Source organism: Mustela nigripes, chromosome 1, assembly GCF_022355385.1.
Source record: "Mustela nigripes isolate SB6536 chromosome 1, MUSNIG.SB6536, whole genome shotgun sequence".
NCBI lineage: Eukaryota > Metazoa > Chordata > Mammalia > Carnivora > Mustelidae > Mustela > Mustela nigripes.
Genome location: NC_081557.1, coordinates 33,016,694 through 33,039,874, shown reverse-complemented (window position 1 = coordinate 33,039,874; position 23,181 = coordinate 33,016,694). Strand labels below are relative to the sequence as shown.

The window sequence follows — 23,181 nt, the reverse complement described above, 5'->3', positions numbered from 1 at the left end:
GGGGTGAGGTGGCAGCAAATGTTCAGTTACTGGGTGGGAAGTTTCACACTGGAAGTGCTGGGTGCTGAAAGCCATTGCTTGCTGCCGTTACTTGAGGGGATTGTTATTATTACTGTTATTTAACGGGATGTAGAACTAAAATTAATATGGACCATACTTGTTTTCACTAATATCCTGTGTATATCCCCTTTCTCTTTCAGGTTCTTGGTCGGGTATAAGAGCTTCATATACTTACCAACGGTCTTCCTGCTAAGTTCCATTTTTTGGATATTTGTGACTTGGTTCACCTTATTCTTTCCTCATATCCTTAAAGCTGAAATTTAAATGTTTATCTCATTTTACCTTTCAACAGTAGTAATGCCAGTGTTAGAAATTTAGATAATAGGAGAGATCCAGGGAATGCAACTCCTATTTGTAGTCATTTTAATTATTCTGGTTGATGAGGTGTAGTGTTGAAAATCTTCTCAGTTCTGGAAATAATCTTAGAGCACACCATGGAACCGGTAGGGGTCTAGTATTCATTACTCACAGGAAAGAAACAGTAGAATGAATTATTATTTTACTTGGACCCGTATACATTTGTTGTATTGCCTTGAGATACTCTCTGGTTCGCAGTGACAGTTGATTAATAAATCTTCTGGGTATCAAGATGGCCTGTATGGGAGGGGTATTTGGGGGAAATGTGTCCTCCTCAGCTGTGGTCAGCACAGTGTTGCCGTCTATAGCCGTGATTCTCAATCCACACTAAAAATATATTTACATTGCCACCCAAAATGTACGTGAAACAGAAAATTGATATTCCTGATATGTGCTTTACTCTGAAATTTTGTTACTTTATGATGTTCTATTTCCTTTTTAAAAAATGCTGGTCACAGTGCACTTAATTCTTTCATGGCCTGCTAACAGATGACAGCTGTTTTCAAACCAAAAGAACTCCTCTAAGGAATAGGTTTATCTGTTGAGGAGCTGGGCTCAGGCCAAGGCCAGCTGGGGGTGTGTTGTGTGCTCTTGGGGTTGACTGAGCCTCGTCGCGTAGAAGTGGAGATACGGCATACTTCCTGGTTTACAGCTATGTATAGCTCTCAGTAGGAGGGAGGTATTTTTGTCTGATTTTTATCTTCCCACCTCTTTCCAGGTTCCTATTTCCCCTGCAGAGACTAGGAAGTCATTATAACCTTGCTTTCTTTATAGGGTAGGGGAAGAAGGAATGTGATAGATAGTAATGTACCTATAAACATACTCCTTCAGCTTCTGTGTTGTCTCTTTTTGGTAATGGCATCTTTGAAAAGAAAGAATGGTGTTTGTGAGAGAGATGCATAGACTCAATTCAGGAATATTTTTTCCATGGGAAACAATATGAAATGAGGCAGGCAGATGAGTTCTCAGTGTGCATACGTTTCCTTTCATCATAGTATGTTTATACTTCAATGATGCTTTTTGTTTCTGAGCCTTATCTCTAATATTCTTCAGATTCCTTTAATGTAAATGAGTGGTACAGCATACCGTGGAGTTCATTTGGCTTTTATCAAAGAAGTTATTACATATAGCCTTTGTCTCATGATTACTAATGTGGGGGCAGCTTTGTAAGCACTAGTCTCCTGACCACTGCTTAATGGAGGCTTGGATGATATTATGTAATATAAAAATACATTATAAGAAATGAGCGTATTAAACAATAGCACAATATACACCCAGAATCACTTGGAGAAATCCCAAGGCTGGTAAATTCTAGGATAATTGACATCATTCTAAGGGGTGGCTGGCATTTTTGCTTACCAGCCCAAGTAGCGGTGGAGTAAACACAGTTTTAAAATTGTGTTTCTTGATGAATTTTTAAAATTTCAGCAGTTCACAGTATTTCGCTTTTGGCACAAAAAGTGAGATACTGTTTATATTGAATTATTTCAACTTTGCTGAATATCAATAAGAATGTGGCTCCACTGTAGTTTGAGAGTCTCAACTACAGAACTTAGTGTTCAGGTGAGTTTCATTACAAGCAGTTCACCATCTGTGACGATGCCATTAATCAGAAGAATTGATTTCCAAAGCTAGACAGATTCTTAGGATGTCAGAGTGGACAGGATGGGATATTTTCCTTGCCTGTGCCGCCAAAAGCCCTTTGATCCACATGCCAGTGTGAACCTGCTACTGGTGAGTGTCAGTCAGTAGGTGGCAGACTTCGCCGGCAGATCAGTGTTTTGAGAGCTGAATGTAAAATGCTCTTTGAAACTGCTCTGGGTATGACTTGACTGTGCTACCCTGTAAAGACCCATCCTGACTAGTTAGACTGATCTTGTCTCAGAATGCCAAGTCTGGATCGTGAGGGAGTGTCCCCTCGCACAGTCCATTATGGGAAAGTGTCTGGGGCACTGTGGAAGGAGTACTGTCTTTGGAATCAGACAGAATGAGTTTGAGTTTGGTTCTTTTTCTGACTCATCATGTACCATTGGGCACATTATTTAATTTCTCTGAATCTCAGTTTTGCCATTAAAAAAATTCCTGAAGGATAAGAGTACCAAGTTCATGGGACGGCTGCAAGGATTACTGTGCTGTGGTGTCTGTAAAATGCTGACCCCATTGCGTAATCGGCATTTTCTAAATAATACTTACTTCATTATTAATTACTCTTATGAATAAAATCTGAGTGGAAGGCTGCATGTTGAAATTAATTTTAAGGGAAGCTCTAGATTGGTTCCTCAGAAAATCACTTCCTTTTGGTGCCTTTTATATGTTCAGCATTAATGTATATGGCTTTTATGAAGCAGGATCAAATGGAAAAAATAGGACCTTACTGATGCATTTGGAGGTAAGATTAAGACCCAGAAATGATGACGCACAGAATGTTATGTCTATGCCTCTGACTTGTTGTGGAAGGAGTGACCCAGCTTCAGATCAGGTGAAAGAGTAAGAGCTTTGACTAAAAGCCCCATGTAGGGAGTGACCTAGCTGCCAAGGAAGTTGCTGTGTTCTCCAGTAATAAATAGTACAAGGATGTGAGTGTCCCTGCAAAGGACAACAACAGTCGCACTGTCCCTAGCACTGGTCAGGACAACCCTGAAGTGTGTTTGCTCTGTGTGGAATTCTGTTCTTTTGAGGGACACATGGACAAACCGCGTAAAGCAGAACATGACCAGAAGACTGTTGCTGTACAAGGAACAAGGTTGCTGCTTATCCTGGAGGTGTGAGTGCTGCCATCCGGTATCACGTGTTCGGAAGTCTGTCACTCGGAAGCCAATGCATTGTATGGAATGGACATTGAATAAAACTGTATTGAACAAAGGAGGAGTAAGCTTCTGTAGGTTATAGGTCGAAGGACAGCTATAGTGTAGATCTGTAGTGTAAAACTAAAGGATCTAAGGAATGAAAAACAGTCCAAGTTACAGAAAGGCAAATTTCATTTCCATATTGAGAGACTTTTTAACTGCCAAGAGTCACCGGCTAAGTGACAAGGCTGAGGTGTGTATAAGGTCTGAGTACCAGAACAGGCATCTTTAGATTCAGGGAAGGGCAAGAATTCTTCTCTGTAGGCAATCAAGAACGACCTTCAAGGGAAAGGAGAGTGTGTTAGGTCTTGAAGGCAGTTAGGGCTTGGACATCCTCAAAGGGTGCTTTTGGAAGTAGCTGGGGACAGTGGGGAACATTTGAGGTTACTGAACCACACAAAGCAAGGGCATGGAAGCAAGGAACATCTGGCTTTTAGGTGAGGGGATAGAACACATTCATTTTACTTGGAGAGAAGGGCTCCAGTGATTCTCCTGCTATTTGTTCTGAAAGTTATTCAGAACAGGAGCCCAGAGTTCAGGCAGGTCCGTATGCGGAATCCTATGCTTCAGCTGAATGTATTTTTGAGAATGTGTCATGTGTGCCGATAAAAGTTCAGTGGGAAGAAAGCAGGATGTGTTTCTGTAACTAAAGGTCTTGACTTATGTACTCTGAAACAATGCTGTTAATTCATTCTAAGTAAACTTTATTTGTCGGAATCCCACTTCATGCAACTCTTCCAGATCCTATATCTTTCTTAAAGCCAGGCCCTTCTGCAGACAAACGGATACATTTAACCACCAAAGTTTGTTCCTGCCTACCGCAACCAGATGTGGTTGCTGCTGGGTTTTGTGGCTTGGAGCAGTGCTTCTCGAACTGTTCTGTGCATGTGGACCCCCTAAGGATCTTGTTAAAATCCAGAATCTGATTCTGCAAATCTGGGCTGAGGTCTGAAGCTCGAGTGCCTTTCTAACAAGCTCCCAGGGAAAGCCATTGCTGTGGGTCTATGGACCACACTTTAAATAGCAAGGGTTAGAGTCTATTTTATGGCCATCTTTTCCACTCCAAAGTTTGGCACAGGACAGCTTGAGGGGTGCCTGGGTGGCTCATTTGGTTAAGTGTCTGCCTTCAGCTCAGGTCATGATCTCAGGGTCCTGGGATTGAGCCCTGTCTCAGGCTTCCTGCTCACCCAGGCGTCTGCTTCTCCCACTCCCTCTGCCCTCTTCCCTCGACCCCCACTAGTGCTTACTCATTCTCTCTCTCTCCCCCTTGAAATAAATAAATAAAATCTTTTTAAAAAGCTTGATAATACCTTGGAAGGCAGATACAGTTTCTGTGTCCATGATGATTTAAATTGGGCAAGGAGAAATGGTTACTACTGGTGTATTGGCTTATTACTTGGTGCATCTTCATTCATCTTTCCCTAAAGAGCAAAATTTTGCTTTTTATACAAGGAATTTGTACCATTTCAAAATGGGTAATGTTTATCCTTGAAATACCTTTTAGCTTAATGTGTCTGTAATATGTTCTTTTCCCAAAATAGCATTTGATTTGTAATTACCTTGCACAGAGAGCAAATTTTTTTGTGTATTTCTAAATTAATACAACCTAATACATCACAGGGATTCATTATTAAACTTTCCATTAGGAAATTTTTGCAAGCATTTATCTAATATATAAAGAAATTTTTTTTTTTTTAAGATTTTATTTATTTATCGGGTGGGGGGAGAGCGAGCACAGGCAGACAGAGTGGCAGCAGAGGCAGAGGGAGAAGCAGGCTCCCCGCTGAGCAAGGAGCCCAATGTGGGACTCCATCCCAGGACGCTGGGATCATGACCTGAGCCAAAGGCAGCTGCTTAACCAACTGAGCCACCCAGGTGTCCTTAAAGAAATATTTTTAGTTGGAATCTCTGAATCAAGGGGTTTTTTTTCTTTGATTTTGTTTAAATGATCAATAAATATTCTTTTTGATACTTACAGGAGAGCTATAGTTACACCATGAGAGATTAACTTATTGGATCTGAAATGTTTTTCAGTCCTCAGGATTTTCCTCATACATTACAATTATTTCTATCAATATTTCATGAGTTTCAACTAATCGGGAGGGATTAATTATTAGCAACTATGAACAAATTCCTGTAGTATTAGAACATAGGATGGGGCCAGGCCTAGGGGCAGGGATATGTATATGTAACAGAAAGTGAGGATAGAATGCAGAGAGATTTTCAGGCACCAGTGATGGAATTTGCTTATGTCATAATCATGCCGTTCTTAGTGGAAGTTGATACATTCCTTAACGTGGCTTTCACATCGAGCAGGCAGCCCTTTCTATTTTGCTTTCCTTCTCAGCATAATAGGCTTCCTCTACTTTTTCTACAAGACTTGGGCAACTGATCCAGGCTTCACTAAATCTTCTGAAGAAGAAAGGAAAACGGTGAGCTTTCTTTACAATGTTACCTTTTTTATTTTTATTTTTTAAATAAGAAGTTCATAGCAATGTTGGTGTTTGTCATGGCTGCATCTCTAGTGCCTGGCAAGTAATAGATGCGACATAAATCAACAAAGTTGAGATTTCTCCAGGTCATGCTTTCATTTATTTATGTAAAAGTCTTAAAAAATATTTTTATTTTCTCTTAAAGTCATACCCACCAAGACTTTTTCAAATGTAATTTCTGTCAGCAAACCTGATCTCGTTTTCTTTACAGTAACATATAGATAATGATCATTTAGCTTAAGTTCTCCCAATTTAATACATGGAGAGTAAGTAGGCAGGGGCAAGGGGGGAGTCCTCAATGACAAGAGATGCCCTTCTCTTCCTTAGATGTGAAGCTGTCAGTTAACCTGCATGGCTTCCTTTGCTTGTGAATGTTTAGAAGTCGGGGAGAGTATCATTGTTTGTGTTACTTCTATCCAGTGTTCCTGAAAGATAAGCCATGGTGCTTATAACCATCAGTCCTGATGTCTACTGATGAGTTTTGTTTCTTTTTTATAAGTGTATATATGTATATGTCTTTTTCTCTAACAGATTATAAGTCGGGGATGCTTGCCTTTCATGGAGAGAAGGGAAGGTGTAATTTTGTGCTTTCTAATTTATTGGCTGTGCTTGAAAGTGCAGCCTTGAAAAGTCACATTATTTTCAGGTACAGGATGATTTTGTGGCAGGTATTCCAGATTGCTCTTCTGGCTGCCTCAGTTTGGAGAGAGAGCTGGGAGAATGGTCTATAACATGCATTATACATTCCCTAGTAACACATAATCATAAGGTCAAATTTCATGCCTTTCAGAATATCATCACCCTTGCAGAGACTGGCTGTCTGGACTTCAGAACATTTTGTACATCATGTCTTGTGAGTCTTTTTTTCTTTCCCCACTGTAGTAAGAAAGCAAATTCTTGGTAACATTTCTCATGTAAGCCTTCGTTAAATCTTCATGGTATATTTGTACATCTGCATTTTTACCAGCTTCCAATTTTATATTACTATTAGAATAGTTTTCTGCCTTGAGTGTATGAGGGAGTGTTTATAGTTTCTTCAAGTTGCCTGTGGTTAAATCTCTCTGAATGATCTGTAGTATGTTTGGATTGCCTTTTTCTACCACGAAGCATATAGTAGAACTAACTTGAACTCACAGGCTCATGATGACCCTAGAAACCACTTAGTGAAACCTCTCATTTTGCAGTTGAGAATCAAGGCCTAGAGAGAGGAAGTAACTTCCCCCAAATTATTGGCAGACCTGGAAATGTAACTTGCATTTCCTTTTTCCTTTTTCTTAATCCAGTGCTCATTCTGCTGCCCTTCCCTTCCTAGTGCTCCCTCACTTCCCTTTCATCAGTGTGAAAGGGCTCTGGAAGTCAAATCCCTTTTAGTGATGGCCTAATCAAAATAGATATCTCGAAGGAAATATTAATAAGGCATTCCAGAGCCTCAACATGAACTGAGGGTCTACTTAGGATTATCTGTGCCTGTGTCTTTAGGATTCAGGAGTAAGATTTTGCTTGTGATTTGTTACCACTTTAAGACACTGATATTTTTGCTTAGACCTGTCTTAATTGCCCACTTAGATAAGGAAGCCTTTAAGGTCACTTCATTGCCACGTGTGTAACTCCTGTGTCGCTCGATATGATCAGCATTGTCTGTGGACTGGACGGTGCATAGGTGAGAGATGGAATTTTTTTAGTTAACTCTAAAAAGCATATATTTAGCTATGTGTGTGTGATTCATAGAAAAAAGTAGAAGGGCATCTAAAGGGTCCATTTTGTGGCTCTTCCTTATTGAGAATCCTTTCATAGTGTAATGCTCTTGGAAAACTGTCCATGTTGATAATAATTAATGTGGTTTGTATAGTATTTTAGAGTTTATAAAGCACTTTTGAATATAGTATCCTATTCGATCATCAGGGCACATCCCGAGGTTGGTTATTACTACCTCTGTTTTAGACGTGAAAAAATATTAAAGGTAAATTATTTGCTTGAGGTTGTTTTAGGAATACCAGTCTTCTATACCAAATTACCAGGTTCTTAGCATGTTTTGTGACTTGAGTCTCTCCTTTACTCCTCCACTTGCCTCCTTCAAAGCTCAGGTAGAAGCCAGACCCAGAGGTGTTGAGTACTGTTCCTTGTCCTGGCCCCATAAAAACCAGGGGTTTATTATGAGGAACTGCAGAGGAACTATGGTCATTTGTCTCCAGCAGAGGAAATGCTTTTATTTTATTTTATTTTATTTTTTAAAAGATTTTATTTATTAATTTGACAGAGAGAAATCACAAGTAGACAGAGAGGCAGCCAGAGAGAGAGAGAGAGAGAGGGAAGCAGGCTCCCTGCTGAGCAGAGAGCCCGATGCGGGACTCGATCCCAGGACCCTGAGATCATGACCTGAGCCGAAGGCAGCGGCTTAACCCACTGAGCCACCCAGGCGCCCCAAGGAAATGCTTTTAAATCCTGAACAAAAGGCTGCTTCACAGTTAGGTTTCTTTGGTGCATTTTGATGTTCTCTTGTATTCCTAGAGAATAGGTGAAGAGGTAATTCTTAGGGCCCCAAGCTTCATAGATGCCATCCCACTGTAAAGAGGGGATGGCTAGCATTATAGCAGGTAGCTTTGAATGGAAGTGGGAAAACAACAGTCATGAGCCCATATATTTTGATTACATGCATTCGACATAGTGATCTCATGGGCATCCTCTTGTTTGGTTGCCATAGGCCTATGAAGCAGACAGAAGAGATCTTATCCCCATATTAAAAGCAAGGACACTAGACCAGAGAAGTTAAATGACTTGCCTACATTCACGCAGCTGCTGATCTGTGAACCTAGGTCTCTCCATTGCAGTGGACATTCCTCCTCCTGGACTGTGCTTCCTTCAGAGAACTGGGGATGTGGTAGTAATTTAGTGTCATTAGCATCAACGTGCTCCCAACTGCAGCATCAAGAGAGCAACATACACGAGAGTGGAGCTTGGTTGCTTGGCCCCCTTGCCCCTACTTCACTTCTGTAGACCTTTCTCAGGCTGCAGGTTGCCCTCTTCTCCTGTGTTTAGTCTCCTGCAACATATCTATCTGCTGCTCTTCAGATTCATTTTCTGTATTCCTCCGATCCAGTGGATCTCTGATGTTCTGAAATTGCACTTCTTAAACTCATCACGTGGAAGGAAGGAAGGAATAGGGTATGTCTGCCCAAAGTCCTGCTGTCTCCCCTTGCTCTAGCACAGTCGTAGGCCCTCCTAGTGCTACATGTGTGTAGTAGATCTTGTTCTGTCCAGAAAACGATGTCTTTTAGGTAAGCAACAAATAAATATTAGTTCAGTTAACATGGACAGTTGCCCATGACATATCAGAGCTGTTTGGTTTTGGTTTAATGGTATTTCAAAGCAAAGCCTAAGCTTATTTATTTTTTACTTTAGTGAAGGCTTTTGACAAGAAAGTGGCTAATAAGGTTTTGATATGGAAAATCATTGTAAGAAAGTATTAACTATGGTTTTTCTTTTTGATCTAGGTTTTGGCAACCATCGCTATTACATATTCTTCTTACTTTTTCTTTCCATCGTTTGTGACTGGATTATATATGAATCTTTCATCTGTAAGTATAAGTTTTTCTTAAAACAAGCTCATGAACTCATACCCACACGCACTTTTCTTGGTAAATTCCTGTATATCCCATTCTGACTCGGTGACGATAAACCATACTCCTAATAAAAATGAAACGGCTGCCTCTGAGACTCAGCATTGGGAAGCTTCAAGAAATGCTCAGAGCGATTAGTTGTTAGCACTTGGCAAGAGATTGGACCTCTCCTAAAGTGACCTTGGTGAATTTGAGAAGTGGTCAACAATACAAATTCATTTAAGGCAAAGTGTAGATTGATCACCTGGTGAAGTGAAGAAAAATTAGCTGCTCAGGAACAAAGCTAGGGAAGTGAGAAGTAAATAAAAGAGGAAAAAGGACAGGTTGGCGGCGGAGAGGTTAGGGGGGGCGGAAGTGACCACAGTAGAGAAGGAACAAAAGTCTGACCACCCGTGCTATTTGGTAAATGTCAAGTCACAGAGCTAATGGGACAACTAATAGTCATTGCAAGTTTGGAAATCATGACTTGGAAGAAAACCTTAGACCATTTATTCTGCATCCCTGAGAAGGGAAAGTAACTTTTCAGTAGCAGTGTGAACACGCATGGAGGGAGCTCATGTAGGGAGTGACATCCGGCTATTCCAAGGTGATTAACCAAGAAGAACAGGGTTTAAGTTGAAGCAAGAAGGATTTGGGTTAACTCTCACCAATTGTATGGCTATGCTTCGCAAACCTTAGAGTAGGTTACCTAACTGGGAAAACCTATAGCTCTTGTAGTTTATTTTGGTCTTGTTTGTTATTTATTTGTTTTGAAGACTTTGGGAGAATCTGGCCTCACTACGAATCTGTTTCCACCCAGCCTCCTGTTATATTCATGCTCAGGTCTTTTGCCAATAGAACACAAGTTTATTTCCTGAGCTGAAATGTGGAATGATGCAGGAAGATGTTAGGAATGTTTTTTCTACTTTATTTTCTTTTTTCCTTAACATCCCAAGTACCACCCCTCCCTACCTTCCCCTTCCCCCACTCCAGTTTTCTTTAAATTTTGTTTAGTTCTTGAAAAAGAAATCTTCCTACTCTGTCCCTAAGCCTCCCAGTCCCCTTCCCCAGAAACATCCAGTATTACAAATTTTGGTTTGTTTGGGGTTTCATTTTTCGAGATTCTTAATATCTATGTGAAATGGTGTCTTTTTTGCCACAGCATAGGCATGGAAAGGGCTTCAATTACCTTGTTGGCTCCTTTCCCCTCTGACACCTTGGATGTCTGTGATCAGTAGGGAACTGCTTTTGTAGCTCAATGTGACCGTCACCATCTCAAATGGAGCAAATAGTCAGAAGGTTGTGATCTCTGGTCTCATTTCTTATCAAAGGCCATCAGTAATCCTGAGATTGGAATCCAAAAACCTCTTAAATTATGTCCTGTGGTGTAAGAAATGAAAGATTTCTTGACAGTCCTATTGAAAGAACTGCCCTTTTAAGACCTAACAATAAGACATATTCCTGGAAAACCTTTCTAAGCTGGCCCATGGACCAACTTGTCCCTTGGACTTGATCCTAAGGGACACGAGCCAGATTTTACACCACTCTTGTCTCTCCTGCTTCTCTCTTCACTAAAAATAGTCACCTTTGTTTGGTGTCTGTGTCTAGCATAAGACTGTATTGATAAGGACAGAAGTAATTTTCCATCACTAGTTCTTTCCAAGTTGCTTTCTTATTACATGCATTGGTCCTTCCCTCTACTTTGTTTTTATTCCCTGGCTCTGATCCAATTTCTATATTTTGTTTCTTAGGAACGGTCACATTTTATATTCGCTTGCAACCATGTAGGCTAGCTGAACGTATTTGGTTACTTTTATCCCATTGGTATTCAAACAGTATTTCTTTACACAGAATGAGGACATTGTAGTATTTATCATTATTTCACAGATGGAAAAAATGAACTTGTGCTTCACTTTTCTAGCGAGGTCTCACTATCATCCCACCCTCGTGGTTTTCCATGGAAATTCCTATTGCTAGGGCCTTGACGTGCACCCTCCTCGTGTGAGCCAGTGGCAGCTGCTTTGGGTTCCCTGCAGAAGTAGCTACATCTATTTCATCTTCCGTGAGGTCTGCTCGCAGGGTGGATACTCAGAAGTGTCAGTCTCCTACATGTTACAGGGAGAAAGATTTTTTTTAAATTTATTTCATTTTGTGTTAAAGATTTTATTTATTTATTCATGAAAGAGAGAGAGAAGGAGGCAAAGGGAGAAGCAGACTCCCCACTAAGCAGGGAACCAGACGCAGGGCTCAATTCCAGCACCTGGGATCATGACCTGAGCCAAAGGCAGACACCCAACCAACTGAGCCACCAGGCACCCTGAAAGATTTTAGATCATTGTTAGAAAGAACATAACTCTCAGAGATATCTAAAGACGAAAATGATTAGTTGGGAACAGTAGGAGTCCCCTGTCATTAGCCAATGACCACCTGATAAGAATGTATTATTATTACATATGAAAGTTTTGTAGTGCATAAGATAATGTATGTCCCATTTGTAGCCATATCTTTGACATTAATTCTAAAGTCAATCCTATGAAAATTTCAGTTTGAGGTCATGCTGTATTATTCAAAAAATTCCCAGAAGAGAGCAGTAGAAATCCATAAGCTCAAAGAAAGTAGGTATTCTTTTCCATGCAGCAGCTGTTTCCTCTACCTGCTGTTGGGAATTACATTCTTTTTTTTTTTTTTTTTGTCATATCAGGTGCATGGATCGCATCTTTGAGCAGCTCGAAAAGAGAGCATAATTTGCCTTAACTTGTTGCCTTGATCGTTACTCTGTGATGATTGCCCTTAGAATGCTTGTGACATATAGTCATGAAAAATGGTTAGGAACCAAATGAGACTCAAAAGGGCGAAAAATAGATTTTAAGACTAATATATATATATGTATACACACACACACACACACACACACACACACACATATATATATATATATATATAATATAAAATTATAAAAATTTTTAAGACTAAAATTTTTAAGATGGGTAGTAGTAAAGTTAGGGATTCATTTTCTTTCCATCCTAGAAGCTCTTAAGTGCTGCTTTGGGAAATGTCCGAAACTACTTATCAAATTGTTGGAGGCATTTATGAAACCTCAAGGTGCAAATTTGCAGAGTTCTTTTATTTATTTTTTTAAGATTTTTTTTTCTTTTCTCTTCTTTTTTTTTTTTTTTTTTTTTGGAGAGACAATGAGAGAGAGCATGAAAGGGGAGAAGGTCAGAAGGAGAAGCAGATTCCCCATGGAGCTGGGAGCCTAATGCAGGACTTGATCCTGAGACTCTAGGATCATGACCTGAGCTGAAGGCAGTTGCTTAACCAACTGAGCCACCCAGGCACCCCAAATTTGCAGAGTTCTTATTTTAAAAATGATTTGCCCTTAATACACAGTCCTGGTGCCTACACAAGTCATTGGCTTTACAAAATCTTGCAGACTTGTTCCCTTGTTCCTGCTGCTGCCTACCTACATTCTCCTTACTGCTACCTTTAGCTGCATGGCTTATGGGGTCACCAGGGCCATGGTGAAGTTCTGCCTTTTCCTAGGGCATCTCTCATGATTCCCTTACCTGAACTTTCTCCCCCTACGAATCATGGTGCCAGTGCATCATGGTACTTCTGTACCCCCAATAACCTCAAGCTGTTAGGTCGTGTTCCAGTGGTATCTGGGTGCTCATGGGATTTCTTGTGCCTACAGCAGTGGCCTATGGATCTGAACCCTTAAAGACTCATGTCTTGCTGTGTATCCTGGACAATATGAAGAGTTTTCTAAGCAGATATTTATTAAACACAGCTGTTCTCCATTGTCAAGTCCTTGAAGAGTTAACTTCAAGCCAGTTTATTTTATGCTGAATATATGATGGTTTTAGTGGTGGTGTTACAGACCTTTTTTACTTTTATTCCTTGCCTACCAACCACCAATGCAATGCTGTCATAGTCTTCATGAGCAGTGAGGTACTAATTTATCATCTTTGTTAGTTAAGCTGGCATTTGGAAAATAAATTTTTAAAGTTGGGTTCTAGTCTGTGTTACCATGTCTTACTTTCTCTTCTCCCTGAATAAAAGTGCAGCGATTTTATCTTCATGAAGAATGATCACTAGTTTGTTGCCTTTTTAAATAATGAGTTCCATTTCTTGTGAATTCACAGATTGGTCAAATCATTGTGCCACAACATTCAGAGAAGATGGACTATGGACCTACCTCAATCAGATTGTGGCCTGTTCCCCTTGGGTTTTATATATCTTCATGCTAGCAGCTTTCCATTTCTCATGGTCAACATTTTTATTATTAAATCAACTCTTTCAGGTATTTATTTCTCTTTTTATAATGCATTTGAGTAAAATTTCCAATAGCCTGTAATAAGTTCGAAACTAAATTTTAAATCAGAAGGTTTTTGGGTCTTAGTTCCACCCCTGTTGCTTACTCTCTGGTTGTAGGCATGTCATTTGACTCTGGAATGTCAATTTTCCATGTCATTTGACTCTTGAATTTCAATTTCCTTGTGTGTAAAATGGAGTTGATAGTGCTACACTCATAGGATCGCGTAAAGGTTAGAATAGTAAGTTGTTAGCTTGTCCCTAGGAATGATCTAATCTGACCTTTTTATTTTATGGATAGAGTTACAGAGAGGTGAATTGACTTGCTCAGGGTCACTCAGTGAGTAGCGAAATCAGAACTGGAGACCTAGGTCTTCTGACAGCCTCTTCAAAGGCTTTTTTCATCATATAGTTAAATCGTAAAGTGTGTGAAAACATAAAATACAAACAGCATTGTGAGATACTTCGAAACAGTTGCGAGATAATTCCCTGCCCTCATTTTTTCCAACCCTGTTTGTTATCCTGTTCATTAATCAGTGCTTAAGTGGATAGAAGGGGGGAGAAATGCAAGATCCATCACCAACCAGTGGACACAGTAATTACACTTCCAGGGAAGGTCACAGCCATTACAAAGTTCATGCTCCAGGGCAGTAGCCATATTCAGCTTCCTGTGAAGCTACTCTCCTTTTCCTGCTGCCTGCCTTCCCTCTGAGCATAACCTAATTCGTGTTGTTGCTATGGCCTGCCCTCGTGGAACAGACAGCCGTGATCAGTCTGAGCCAATTACCGTCAGACCTCAGATAATTCGAGCATTACTCATCAAAAGCACAATGCATTCCACTTTTACAGGGAAGTAACCAATTCTACAGTAATAAGGAGAAAGAAAGAAAGACAGACAAAGGGGAGAAATGCCAAGGAAGGGAATGAAGCTGGTAACACTGAACTGAGGCTTCTGAATGTTCATCTTCATCTCCTGCCTCTCTGGTATCTACACACTCAGGCAGGAGGAATGAATATCGATGATTGTTAATACCTTAAAACACCTAATATTTATATATGTTTTCCATATTCCAAAGCACTTCCTGTCTCTTTCCTGACAAAGAGTTGAGTCCTAGGGATGCCTGGGTGGCTCAGTCGGTTAAGTGTCTCCCTTCAGCTCAGGTCATGATTGTAGGATCCTGGGATTGAGTCTTGCATCAGGCTCCTTGCTCAACAGGAAGCCTGCTTCTCCCTCTGCCTGTTGCTCCTCCTGCTTGTGCTCTTTTTCTCTGACAAATAAATAAAATCTCCAAAAAAAAAAAAAAAAAGAGTTGAGTCCTAGACTGTTCCATAGCAGTGTCTCCATTTTATAGATGAGAAAACTAAGCCCCTGAGAGGTTAAGTGCCTTGTTTTGGCCATGTGGCTGGTGAGGGGAATGAGAAGTAGAACCGAAGATTTGAGACCTCAGTTCTAATTCTTTCTTCTTCTCTGGACTCTGAGGACAAGTACAGATATATGTGAGACTATAATATTAGTTGTTTTTTTTTTTAAGATTATATTTATTTATTTGACAGAGAAAGAGATCCCAAGTAGGCAGAGAGGCAGGCAGAGAGAGAGAAAGGGGGAAGCAGGCTCCCTGCCGAGCAGAGAGCCTGATGTAAGGCTCGATCCCAGGACCCTGAGATCATGACCTGAGCCAAGGGCAAAGGCTTAACCCACTGAGCCAACTAGGCATCCCCAGTTTTTTTTTTTTTTTCTTTTTAAAGGTTAATATTTCTTACAGTTTCTAAGGCAAGAAAATGGACTCAAAGTTTTAGATGGGTTTCAAATAGAGGAATTCATGGTAAAGTTGTTTTCTTAATAAAACAATTCAGTTGTTTGAAGCCTTTCATTTGCTGACTGCTCTAGTGAGTCACGGGTTTGACTGTAATAAGACATAGCACAGACTCTGGTAAGGACCATGAACTTTATTCTCACACTGACTGAAGTGTCTGTCTCAGTTCTGCTACTTTCTAAACTGTGTGACCTTGGACCAGTTACTCCACCTCTGACAGCCTCTTGACAGGGTATTTTAAATATATTATGTCAAATCCTTCAACAACCTGATGAGGGAGGATGGTGTGATAATCTCTGTTTCACAGATAAGGACTTGGATATTTGAATTATTTTGAGGATTAAATGGAATCCCTCAATGAATAGTAGGGTTTTAATGATTTGGGGGGTTTTTAAGTTACCTCAGCTCTTGCCCTTCCCCAAATTATGGATTTGAATATCCTTCACTTCAGATTGACTCTTTCAGTTGGTCCTTTCCAAAGAGATGCTAAGAAGCATACACAAGGTGAGATCCTTGCAGTAATCTTGACCTTATTTAGTTTTATTCAGCTAAAACTTACATGCTGCCTGTGCTGAGAATCTAAAAAGGCTTGTAGGCCACGGCTTGAATTACTAAAGCAATTACTTCATGACTGTGCTTTGTTGAATGTTAATAAAAACAGACACTCAAAAAAATGAATGCTCAGGGGCACCTGGCTGGCTCAGTCGAAAGAGTGAGGTCTCTTAACCTCGGGGTGGTGAGTCCAAGCCCCACGTTGGGTGTAGAGATTACTGAAAAATAAACAAACTTAAAAAAACAAACAACTCAGCTGCTAGATTTACTTAGTCTCATTTAGAGCTGTTGAGTTGTTGTCGTCACCGTGATCCTTGGTTAGAAGGCTAGGTTATACTGTATTCAGGGACGTACTGAATGTTTACTGCTGTCCTGAGATGCACTAAGAGCAACAGAACCTCAACATAATGGAATTTTTATGTACCTTCCAATCTTCTTTTGCAGATTGCTTTCCTGGGCCTGACCTCCCACGAGAGAACCAGCCTGCTGAAGCAAAGCAGGCATATGAAACAGACATTATCCCTCAGGAGGACCCCATACAAGTAAGTCAAATCTATTTTTTGGCCACTGCATCCTGAGGAAGATGCTAGTCTAGTCATTGGTTTGCCAGCCTCCTGCCACCACGCAGGCAAGCTGCTCTCCCCTAACTTGCTATCTGGCGGAGTTGACCCTCTTCTTTCTTGGAAGTCTTAGTGACCAGAGGTTTGTGGTAAGGTCATGAGCCCCCAGGTGCTAAGAATTTGGGACGTGGTCTGTTGGACTCAGCACAAATAGTTAAGTGACTTTGAAGTTTTGCCAAGGTGGGGAATCTCTCCAGTCAAGCCACATGGTCACAAGATTGAGTTTTGCTGGCATGAAGTCAATGTGAGATAACCAAGCATGTGGCTGAGAATTCCAGCCACAGGGCTCTCTGCGGAAAGCATTAGGTTGTGAGGTTTGCCAAGATTTTCCACCTGCCTTTCTCTCACCCGTAATTCTTTTAGCCTTGTGTTTAACGAGCCCATCTGTGTCAGGCGGAAGCTGCTGCTTCAGGTTTGGGGCGTGATTTCTCCATAGCATCGGTTATATAAAACCTGTCCTCAATTGAAAATGCGAGTGTTTGTAGGAAGGCTGTCATCCTACGATATGAACGATTGGGCTTTGAAGCTTATCTTCCTGTCATATATATCAGGGTCTTGGAGGCTGGGAGTGCTGCAGAGGTCACCCTGAGCCCTCGGGGGATTTAATGCTCACTTGCATATCTCATGAGCAGTCTATTTTAAAGCACACTCGTGGTACAAGATGAAACTGTTAGGCTGTTAGACAAGGAGATCAGAGCCTGGAAGGGACTATGATCTCTGTTTAGAGAGGAGAGGAATTGACTTAATTGGGAAGAGATGGCTAAGGTGATGGAGGGTGGCCGGTGGTGCCAAGCTTGTGGCGATCAGTTCAGACTGGCAATGATAGTAAAGTCCCTTTCCCAGTAGTTGACCCGAGGAATAAATACTGACTCCACTAGAGGATGAAAGCCTTTTGTGACCGAGGTAGAATTTTCAGCTGAGCCTTGAAAGACGTGGGGTGGGGCCTGATGGAGAAGGACCGACAGGGATTTTAAGCCCTTAAGAGCCCAAGGTCCTGAGTTGAGAGAACTGGGGCATGTGTGGGAATTACTGAGTAATGGCAACATATGCTGGAGGAACTAATGGGAAAGCCTAAGAGCTACTTTGCGCCTTGCTTCCAAAAACCTGCCCAAGTTAACTTTTGCTCATTAACTAGCTTTGGAGCCGCTCTGTCGAGGAGTGGTGATGATACAATCCTGATAGCTCTCCCAGCAGCAGCAATGGCCCAGTCATCCTCATGCACAAATAAATTCTAATGTGTATCAGGGGTTAGGTTTTGTTTTGTTTTGTTTTTAAAGATTTTATATATTTATTTGACAGAGAAAGATCACAAGTAGGCAGAGAGGCAGGCAGAGAGAGAGAGAGGAAAGCAGGCTCCCCGCTGAGCAGAGAGCCCGATGCGGGACTCGATCCCAGGACCCTGAGATCATGACCTGAGCCGAAGGCAGCGGCTTAACCCACTGAGCCACCCAGGTGCCCATAGGTTTTGTTTTTTTAAAAAACGTTTTATTTATCCACTTGAGAGAGAGCCTGAGAAGGGGGGAAGGTCAGAGGAAGAAGCAGACTCCCCGTGGAACAAGGATCCTGATGCCGGGCTCCATCCCAGGACTCCGGGATCATGACCTCAGCCGAAGGCAGTTGCTCAACCAACCGAGCCACCCAGGCGCCCGGGGGTTGGGTTTTGATAAGGTTTTTGGAGGACCAGACAGTGTCCAATAGGTAAGATTAATTGGGAAGGAGCTCTTTCCCTTTGGCTGGAAATGCCACCTTCCAGCAGTTTGCCAAAATGACCAGCACCAAGGGAAAAAGGAGAAACACCCACTGTATGTTCTCTAGACCTTTTAGAAAACACAGAGGTGTTCCTTTGGCCACATACATGCGAATCTACAAAAAAAAAGTGTTACTGTAGACATCAAGGCAGTGGGACCATTCAGAAAGCGATGCCCAACAAATGTGACCTCAGCAGAACTGCAGGAGTCTACGGCATCCCCCAGCTGTTAGTGTACACACACAAGGGCCAGATTCTTGCCAAGAGAACTAACGTATGTACTGAGTTCTGAGGCACTCAAAGAGCTAAGATAGCTTCCTGAAGCATGTGGAGGAAACTGATCAGAAGAAGGAAGCCAAGGAGAAAGGTACTTGGGTTCAGCTGAAGGGCTAGCCTGCTCCAGCCAGTGCTGTACTTGCTAAGAACTGATGGAAAGGAGCATGAGCTTCTGGAACCCATTCCCTCTGAATTCTTGGTATAATAGGTCTAAGAAAAGACGAAGGACCTTTGGACTATTAAAACAAAACAAAACAAAAAAAAGAATAATTGCTAGGAATCGAGACAGGGCCCTATTTTACTTAAAAAGTTTAGAAAAAAAAAACAGTTTGTTGACTATATTCTTTGGGCCTATCTGGCCTTTGAGATCATCAAAATGTGAATCAGGATAGTGGGAATGGAAAGCACTTATTGATGGCCCCACCATTCCAGTGAGTGGGGGACTCAGAAGGAAATCAAGTTGCTGGACAGAAGCCAGGGAATCTCAGTCAGGACTGAGGTCCGGAAATGGACGCGGGCTTCAGTTTTAGCCAGGGAACTGTCTGATTCACCTCTGGATTCCTGCTTCAGGATCTTCAAAGCACCTTGTCTGTTATAAATTCTCAGTGAATGTTTCTGGTCTGAATGAATGTCCAAACAGGAAATGTAGTAAGATGTGTTCTCTTCCTTCCTTGGCAGCCTTGGGTTCACGCAGAACCTCGCAGATTTCTTTCAGTGTGGCTGCTTTGGCTTGGTGAAGCCCTGTGCCGTGGACTGGACGTCACAATACACCATGGTCTTCCACCCAGCGAAGGAGAAGGTCCTTCGCTCCGTTTAAGAAAAGCCATCCCAGACTCTCACTCTGACCTACTTGTGTTTATGTTGATGCCCTTTGGTCTGCAAGTGAAGTGCTGATTCAGAGTTCACCTAAGTCCAAAGGAAAATGCAGGTGGTTTTTTTAAAGCTATTTGGTAAAAACAGAAGTTCTCAATAAAGGCATTACACTTTTGGATTTAGCAAGATGGACTGTTCCTGAACAATCTTGGCAGACATCTAAAAAAACTTATATTTTTCACAAGAAAACACAAGTTACATTTTTTTGGAGATAATATTCATTAATTATGGATAAAATGTGGTATTTTCAAATACTTTATTGGTTGTTTCAAAGTAGTACTATTCTTTAAACTTGTAATTTTTGATAAATTATTTGTGTGTTTTATCTATAAATATGTAAAAAATATTTAAATAGATGTACCTGTTATGCTTTCACACTTAATAAATTTTTTTTTTTTGTAGTTGAGATTTCCTTTCTGACACTTAACACTTTTAGAATCTTAAAATGAGAAAAGGTGTATATAGGACATAAAGAAACTGATTCACAGTTCCAGGAATGAGTTGAACTCACTGTTAACACCAGTAAGCAAGATCTAATTTAGTTTTCCATCTTAAAAAACTTAGAAAATTGAACAGAGGAAGTCTTAAAGATTAATTACTGCTTTTACTTAGAATCCTCAAATATTGGACTGATATGATTGTAATTGCTGATTTCCCTTATTCTGGAGGAGAAATGAATTCAACTTTAACTCTTGGTTTGTATATAAATGCTCCTGGGCATGGCCCCTTCCTGCTGAAAACCATTCCTTAAGGTTCTGTTGCTCTTGGGATAAAGGCTCTCATCATGACCTCCAATTGAATTGGAAGTATTGAATAATACGACCTTACTTGGTTTACCAGTCTTAACTCTGGACCACACTTTATACTCTAACCACATTGACCTTTCAGTTTTTCAAGGATCTGTTCTTTCCTCTATAGAGCCTTTGCAAATAAGGAAACTAAAGCCTAAAGAAGTTCCTGTGTTCTCCAGGGTCACTTAGATACTAAATGGGGTCACCACTCTAGAGCACCAGTCACCTCAAGTACTGTCTGACACATTGTATGTGTTCAATAAACATTCAAATTCATTGAATGAATGAATGGTTTTTAAGCAGGATATGGTGTGATCATAATTGTTTGAAGGCTGATTCTTAGCTGGGGGGACAGAAGGACTTTCTCAAGCTATACCCTTTCCCTTTCTCTCTCTCTTCAAACTCTACCAAGTATTCTCAAATTGTGGTCCATACAGCATTTAATCAGAATTATAGGGATGGGGCAGGGGCTCACTTGTTTAAAATTCAAATACCCTGCCTCACACCTTCCAAACTACTATATTTCAGTCTTTACAATTGATATATAATAAGGAAAACACATTTCATTAATTTAAATTATTCCATAGATATATATATTGCATACCATGATAGGTCTTTCTGACCATAAAACATGTAATTGGGCATACTAATCACAGAGCTTGCAGTCTCGAGGGAAAGCTAAGATAAATGAGCCTATAGTATAATGTAGAAAATATGAAAAGCCATAAGAGGGGTACAAATAAAATATTGTTAGAGTGTAGAGGTTGGAGAGAGTCTCAGTAGATGTGGTCAAGTGTTTATGGACAATATGGCATTAGAAAGGGTCTTTTAGTGATATTTAGTTGGGAAATACAGAGTTGGAAGTGAAAGGCCTTCTCACGTAGTGAAGACAATGGGAGAGTTTAAAATATGGTTAGAACCATGACAGGATGTTTAAAGTGGGGAGCTTGGCCAGTAAATTGGACTCGTTGATTTGGACTAGATCTCCAGGGACCCTGAATGTTAAGCTAATGAGCTGTATTTAAAGTGAGCAATAAGGAGCTATTTCTTTACTCACTTGTCAATAAAGAGTCTTTTTATATCGTCTTGTCTAGTATCACCAACTCCTGCCAAGTAATTGCTCTCAAATTGGGGTCCATAGACGATTTACATCAGAATAACAGGCCTGTGATAGTGATGGGGGTAGTGTCTGGGGATCACTTGTTTAAAATTCAAATTCCTGGACCACCTGGGTGGCTCAGTGGGTTAAGCGTCTGCCTTCGACTCAGGTCATGATTCCAGGACCCAGGGATAGAGTCCCACAACCAGCTCCTTGCTCAGCCATCCCTTTGCCTGCCATTCCCCCTGCTTGTGCGTTTGCTCGCACTCTTGCTTGCTCTCTCTGGCAAATAAATAAAATCCTTAAAAACATAAAATAAAATTCAGATTCCTCGAGTGAGTCTTGGAATCTCAGTTTTTATCAGGTTCCCCAAGTGACTTTTTTATTTAAACATACAATGTATTATTTGTTTCAGGGGTATAGGTCCATGATTCATTTATATTTTTATTCACAGCAATTCACAGCATTCACCATAGCACATACCCTCCTCAATGTCCATTCCCCAGCCACTCCCTCCCTCCCACTTCCCCTCCAGCAGCCCTCAGTTTGTTTCCTGAGGTTGAGAGTCTCTTACGGTTTATCTCCCCAAGTGATTCTTACATTTACACGATACAGTTTGAGAATCATTTATGTAGGGACTCTTGTCCCCACCATTCCATTGTGGTGTTTTCCTCAGGTTCATGTTGGTGGGAAAGTTTGAAAAGAAAAAAAAAAAGAAAGTTTGAGAGTTGATGTTTAATAACTAGACACCCTGGGTTTGAGTCCTGGAATTGCCCGTTATATGTGCATTTTACCTCTAAACAAATGACTTACCTCTATACTGCTCCAGTTTCCTCATTTGTATGATGTGGTATAGTAGATCCCTCCAAAAGTTGTGATGAGGATTAAATGTGTAATAACATAGAAAGTGCTTAGAATTCTACTTGGCCCATAAAAATGCTCAAGAAATGCTATTCATTCAGAAATCTTTGGAAAATTGACTAGAGGTAAGGAAATGTGCCATATTCACTCTTCCATACCCCGTGTCTGGGGACTAGGATTCTCAAAACTATAGTTTTCCTTGTCAGCTGAGTTTCCATTACGTTCTGCCAGTAGAGGAGGAGGAGGGGAGAAGAGACTTAATTCCATTCCTCTTGTTAGCGCATCCTCTCAGTGTTGTTGTTGTGAAGTGGCCTTTCACCCTGATGGTGACAGTTGGAATCAGGGTCTAGCTTTTCTCCCACATTCCAAGTCACCCCCCTCTTCCTTAGAAGCCCCAGTGAGAACAGACAAGGCTCTTTGCAGGGAGGTCTGACTCCCAGCCTGGGGATACCTGTCCCGGAGGCATCTGAATTAGGATGCTCCCATCTCTTCCCAGCCCCAGGCATTGTGGCTGCTTCCGGCAGGTCCCATCTCTGTGCTAAATCAGTGTGCTCCTCTTTACTTTTTGAAAAGTATTAGCACCTGCTTAGTCAATTCCCTCTGTTATTTTCTCTCTGTTAAAAAACAGTAACAAAACAAAACCAGAAAGCCTAGTGTAGTTTCTGTTTTTGTGACTGGAACCTGACAGAGAATGTTAGAGATAAGCTTTTTTTTTTTTTTTTTTTAAAGATTTTATTTATTTGACAGAGAGATCACAAGTAGGCAGAGAGGCAGGCAGAGAGAGAGGAGGAAGCAGGCTCCCTGCCAAGCAGAGAGCCCAATGCAGGGCTCCGTCCCAGGACCCTGAGATTACGACCTGAGCTGAAGGCAGAGGCTTTATCCC

At 41.0% G+C, this 23,181-nt stretch overlaps 1 protein-coding gene across 1 annotated transcript in view; it reads left to right on the top strand.

Annotated features, from left to right (window-relative positions):
• ZDHHC13 (zinc finger DHHC-type palmitoyltransferase 13) overlaps window positions 1-19,948 on the top strand; it is a 47,936-nt gene extending 27,988 nt beyond the window's left edge. The window contains exons 10-17 of the mRNA XM_059407245.1: window positions 201-303; window positions 5,573-5,695; window positions 6,546-6,608; window positions 7,322-7,415; window positions 9,247-9,330; window positions 13,497-13,654; window positions 16,476-16,573; window positions 19,353-19,948. Of these exons, the coding sequence (XP_059263228.1) occupies window positions 201-303; window positions 5,573-5,695; window positions 6,546-6,608; window positions 7,322-7,415; window positions 9,247-9,330; window positions 13,497-13,654; window positions 16,476-16,573; window positions 19,353-19,491 (862 nt within the window). The 3' untranslated portion in view covers window positions 19,492-19,948. The remainder of the gene's footprint in view (window positions 1-200; window positions 304-5,572; window positions 5,696-6,545; window positions 6,609-7,321; window positions 7,416-9,246; window positions 9,331-13,496; window positions 13,655-16,475; window positions 16,574-19,352) is intronic.
• Window positions 19,949-23,181: the final 3,233 nt, after the last annotated feature.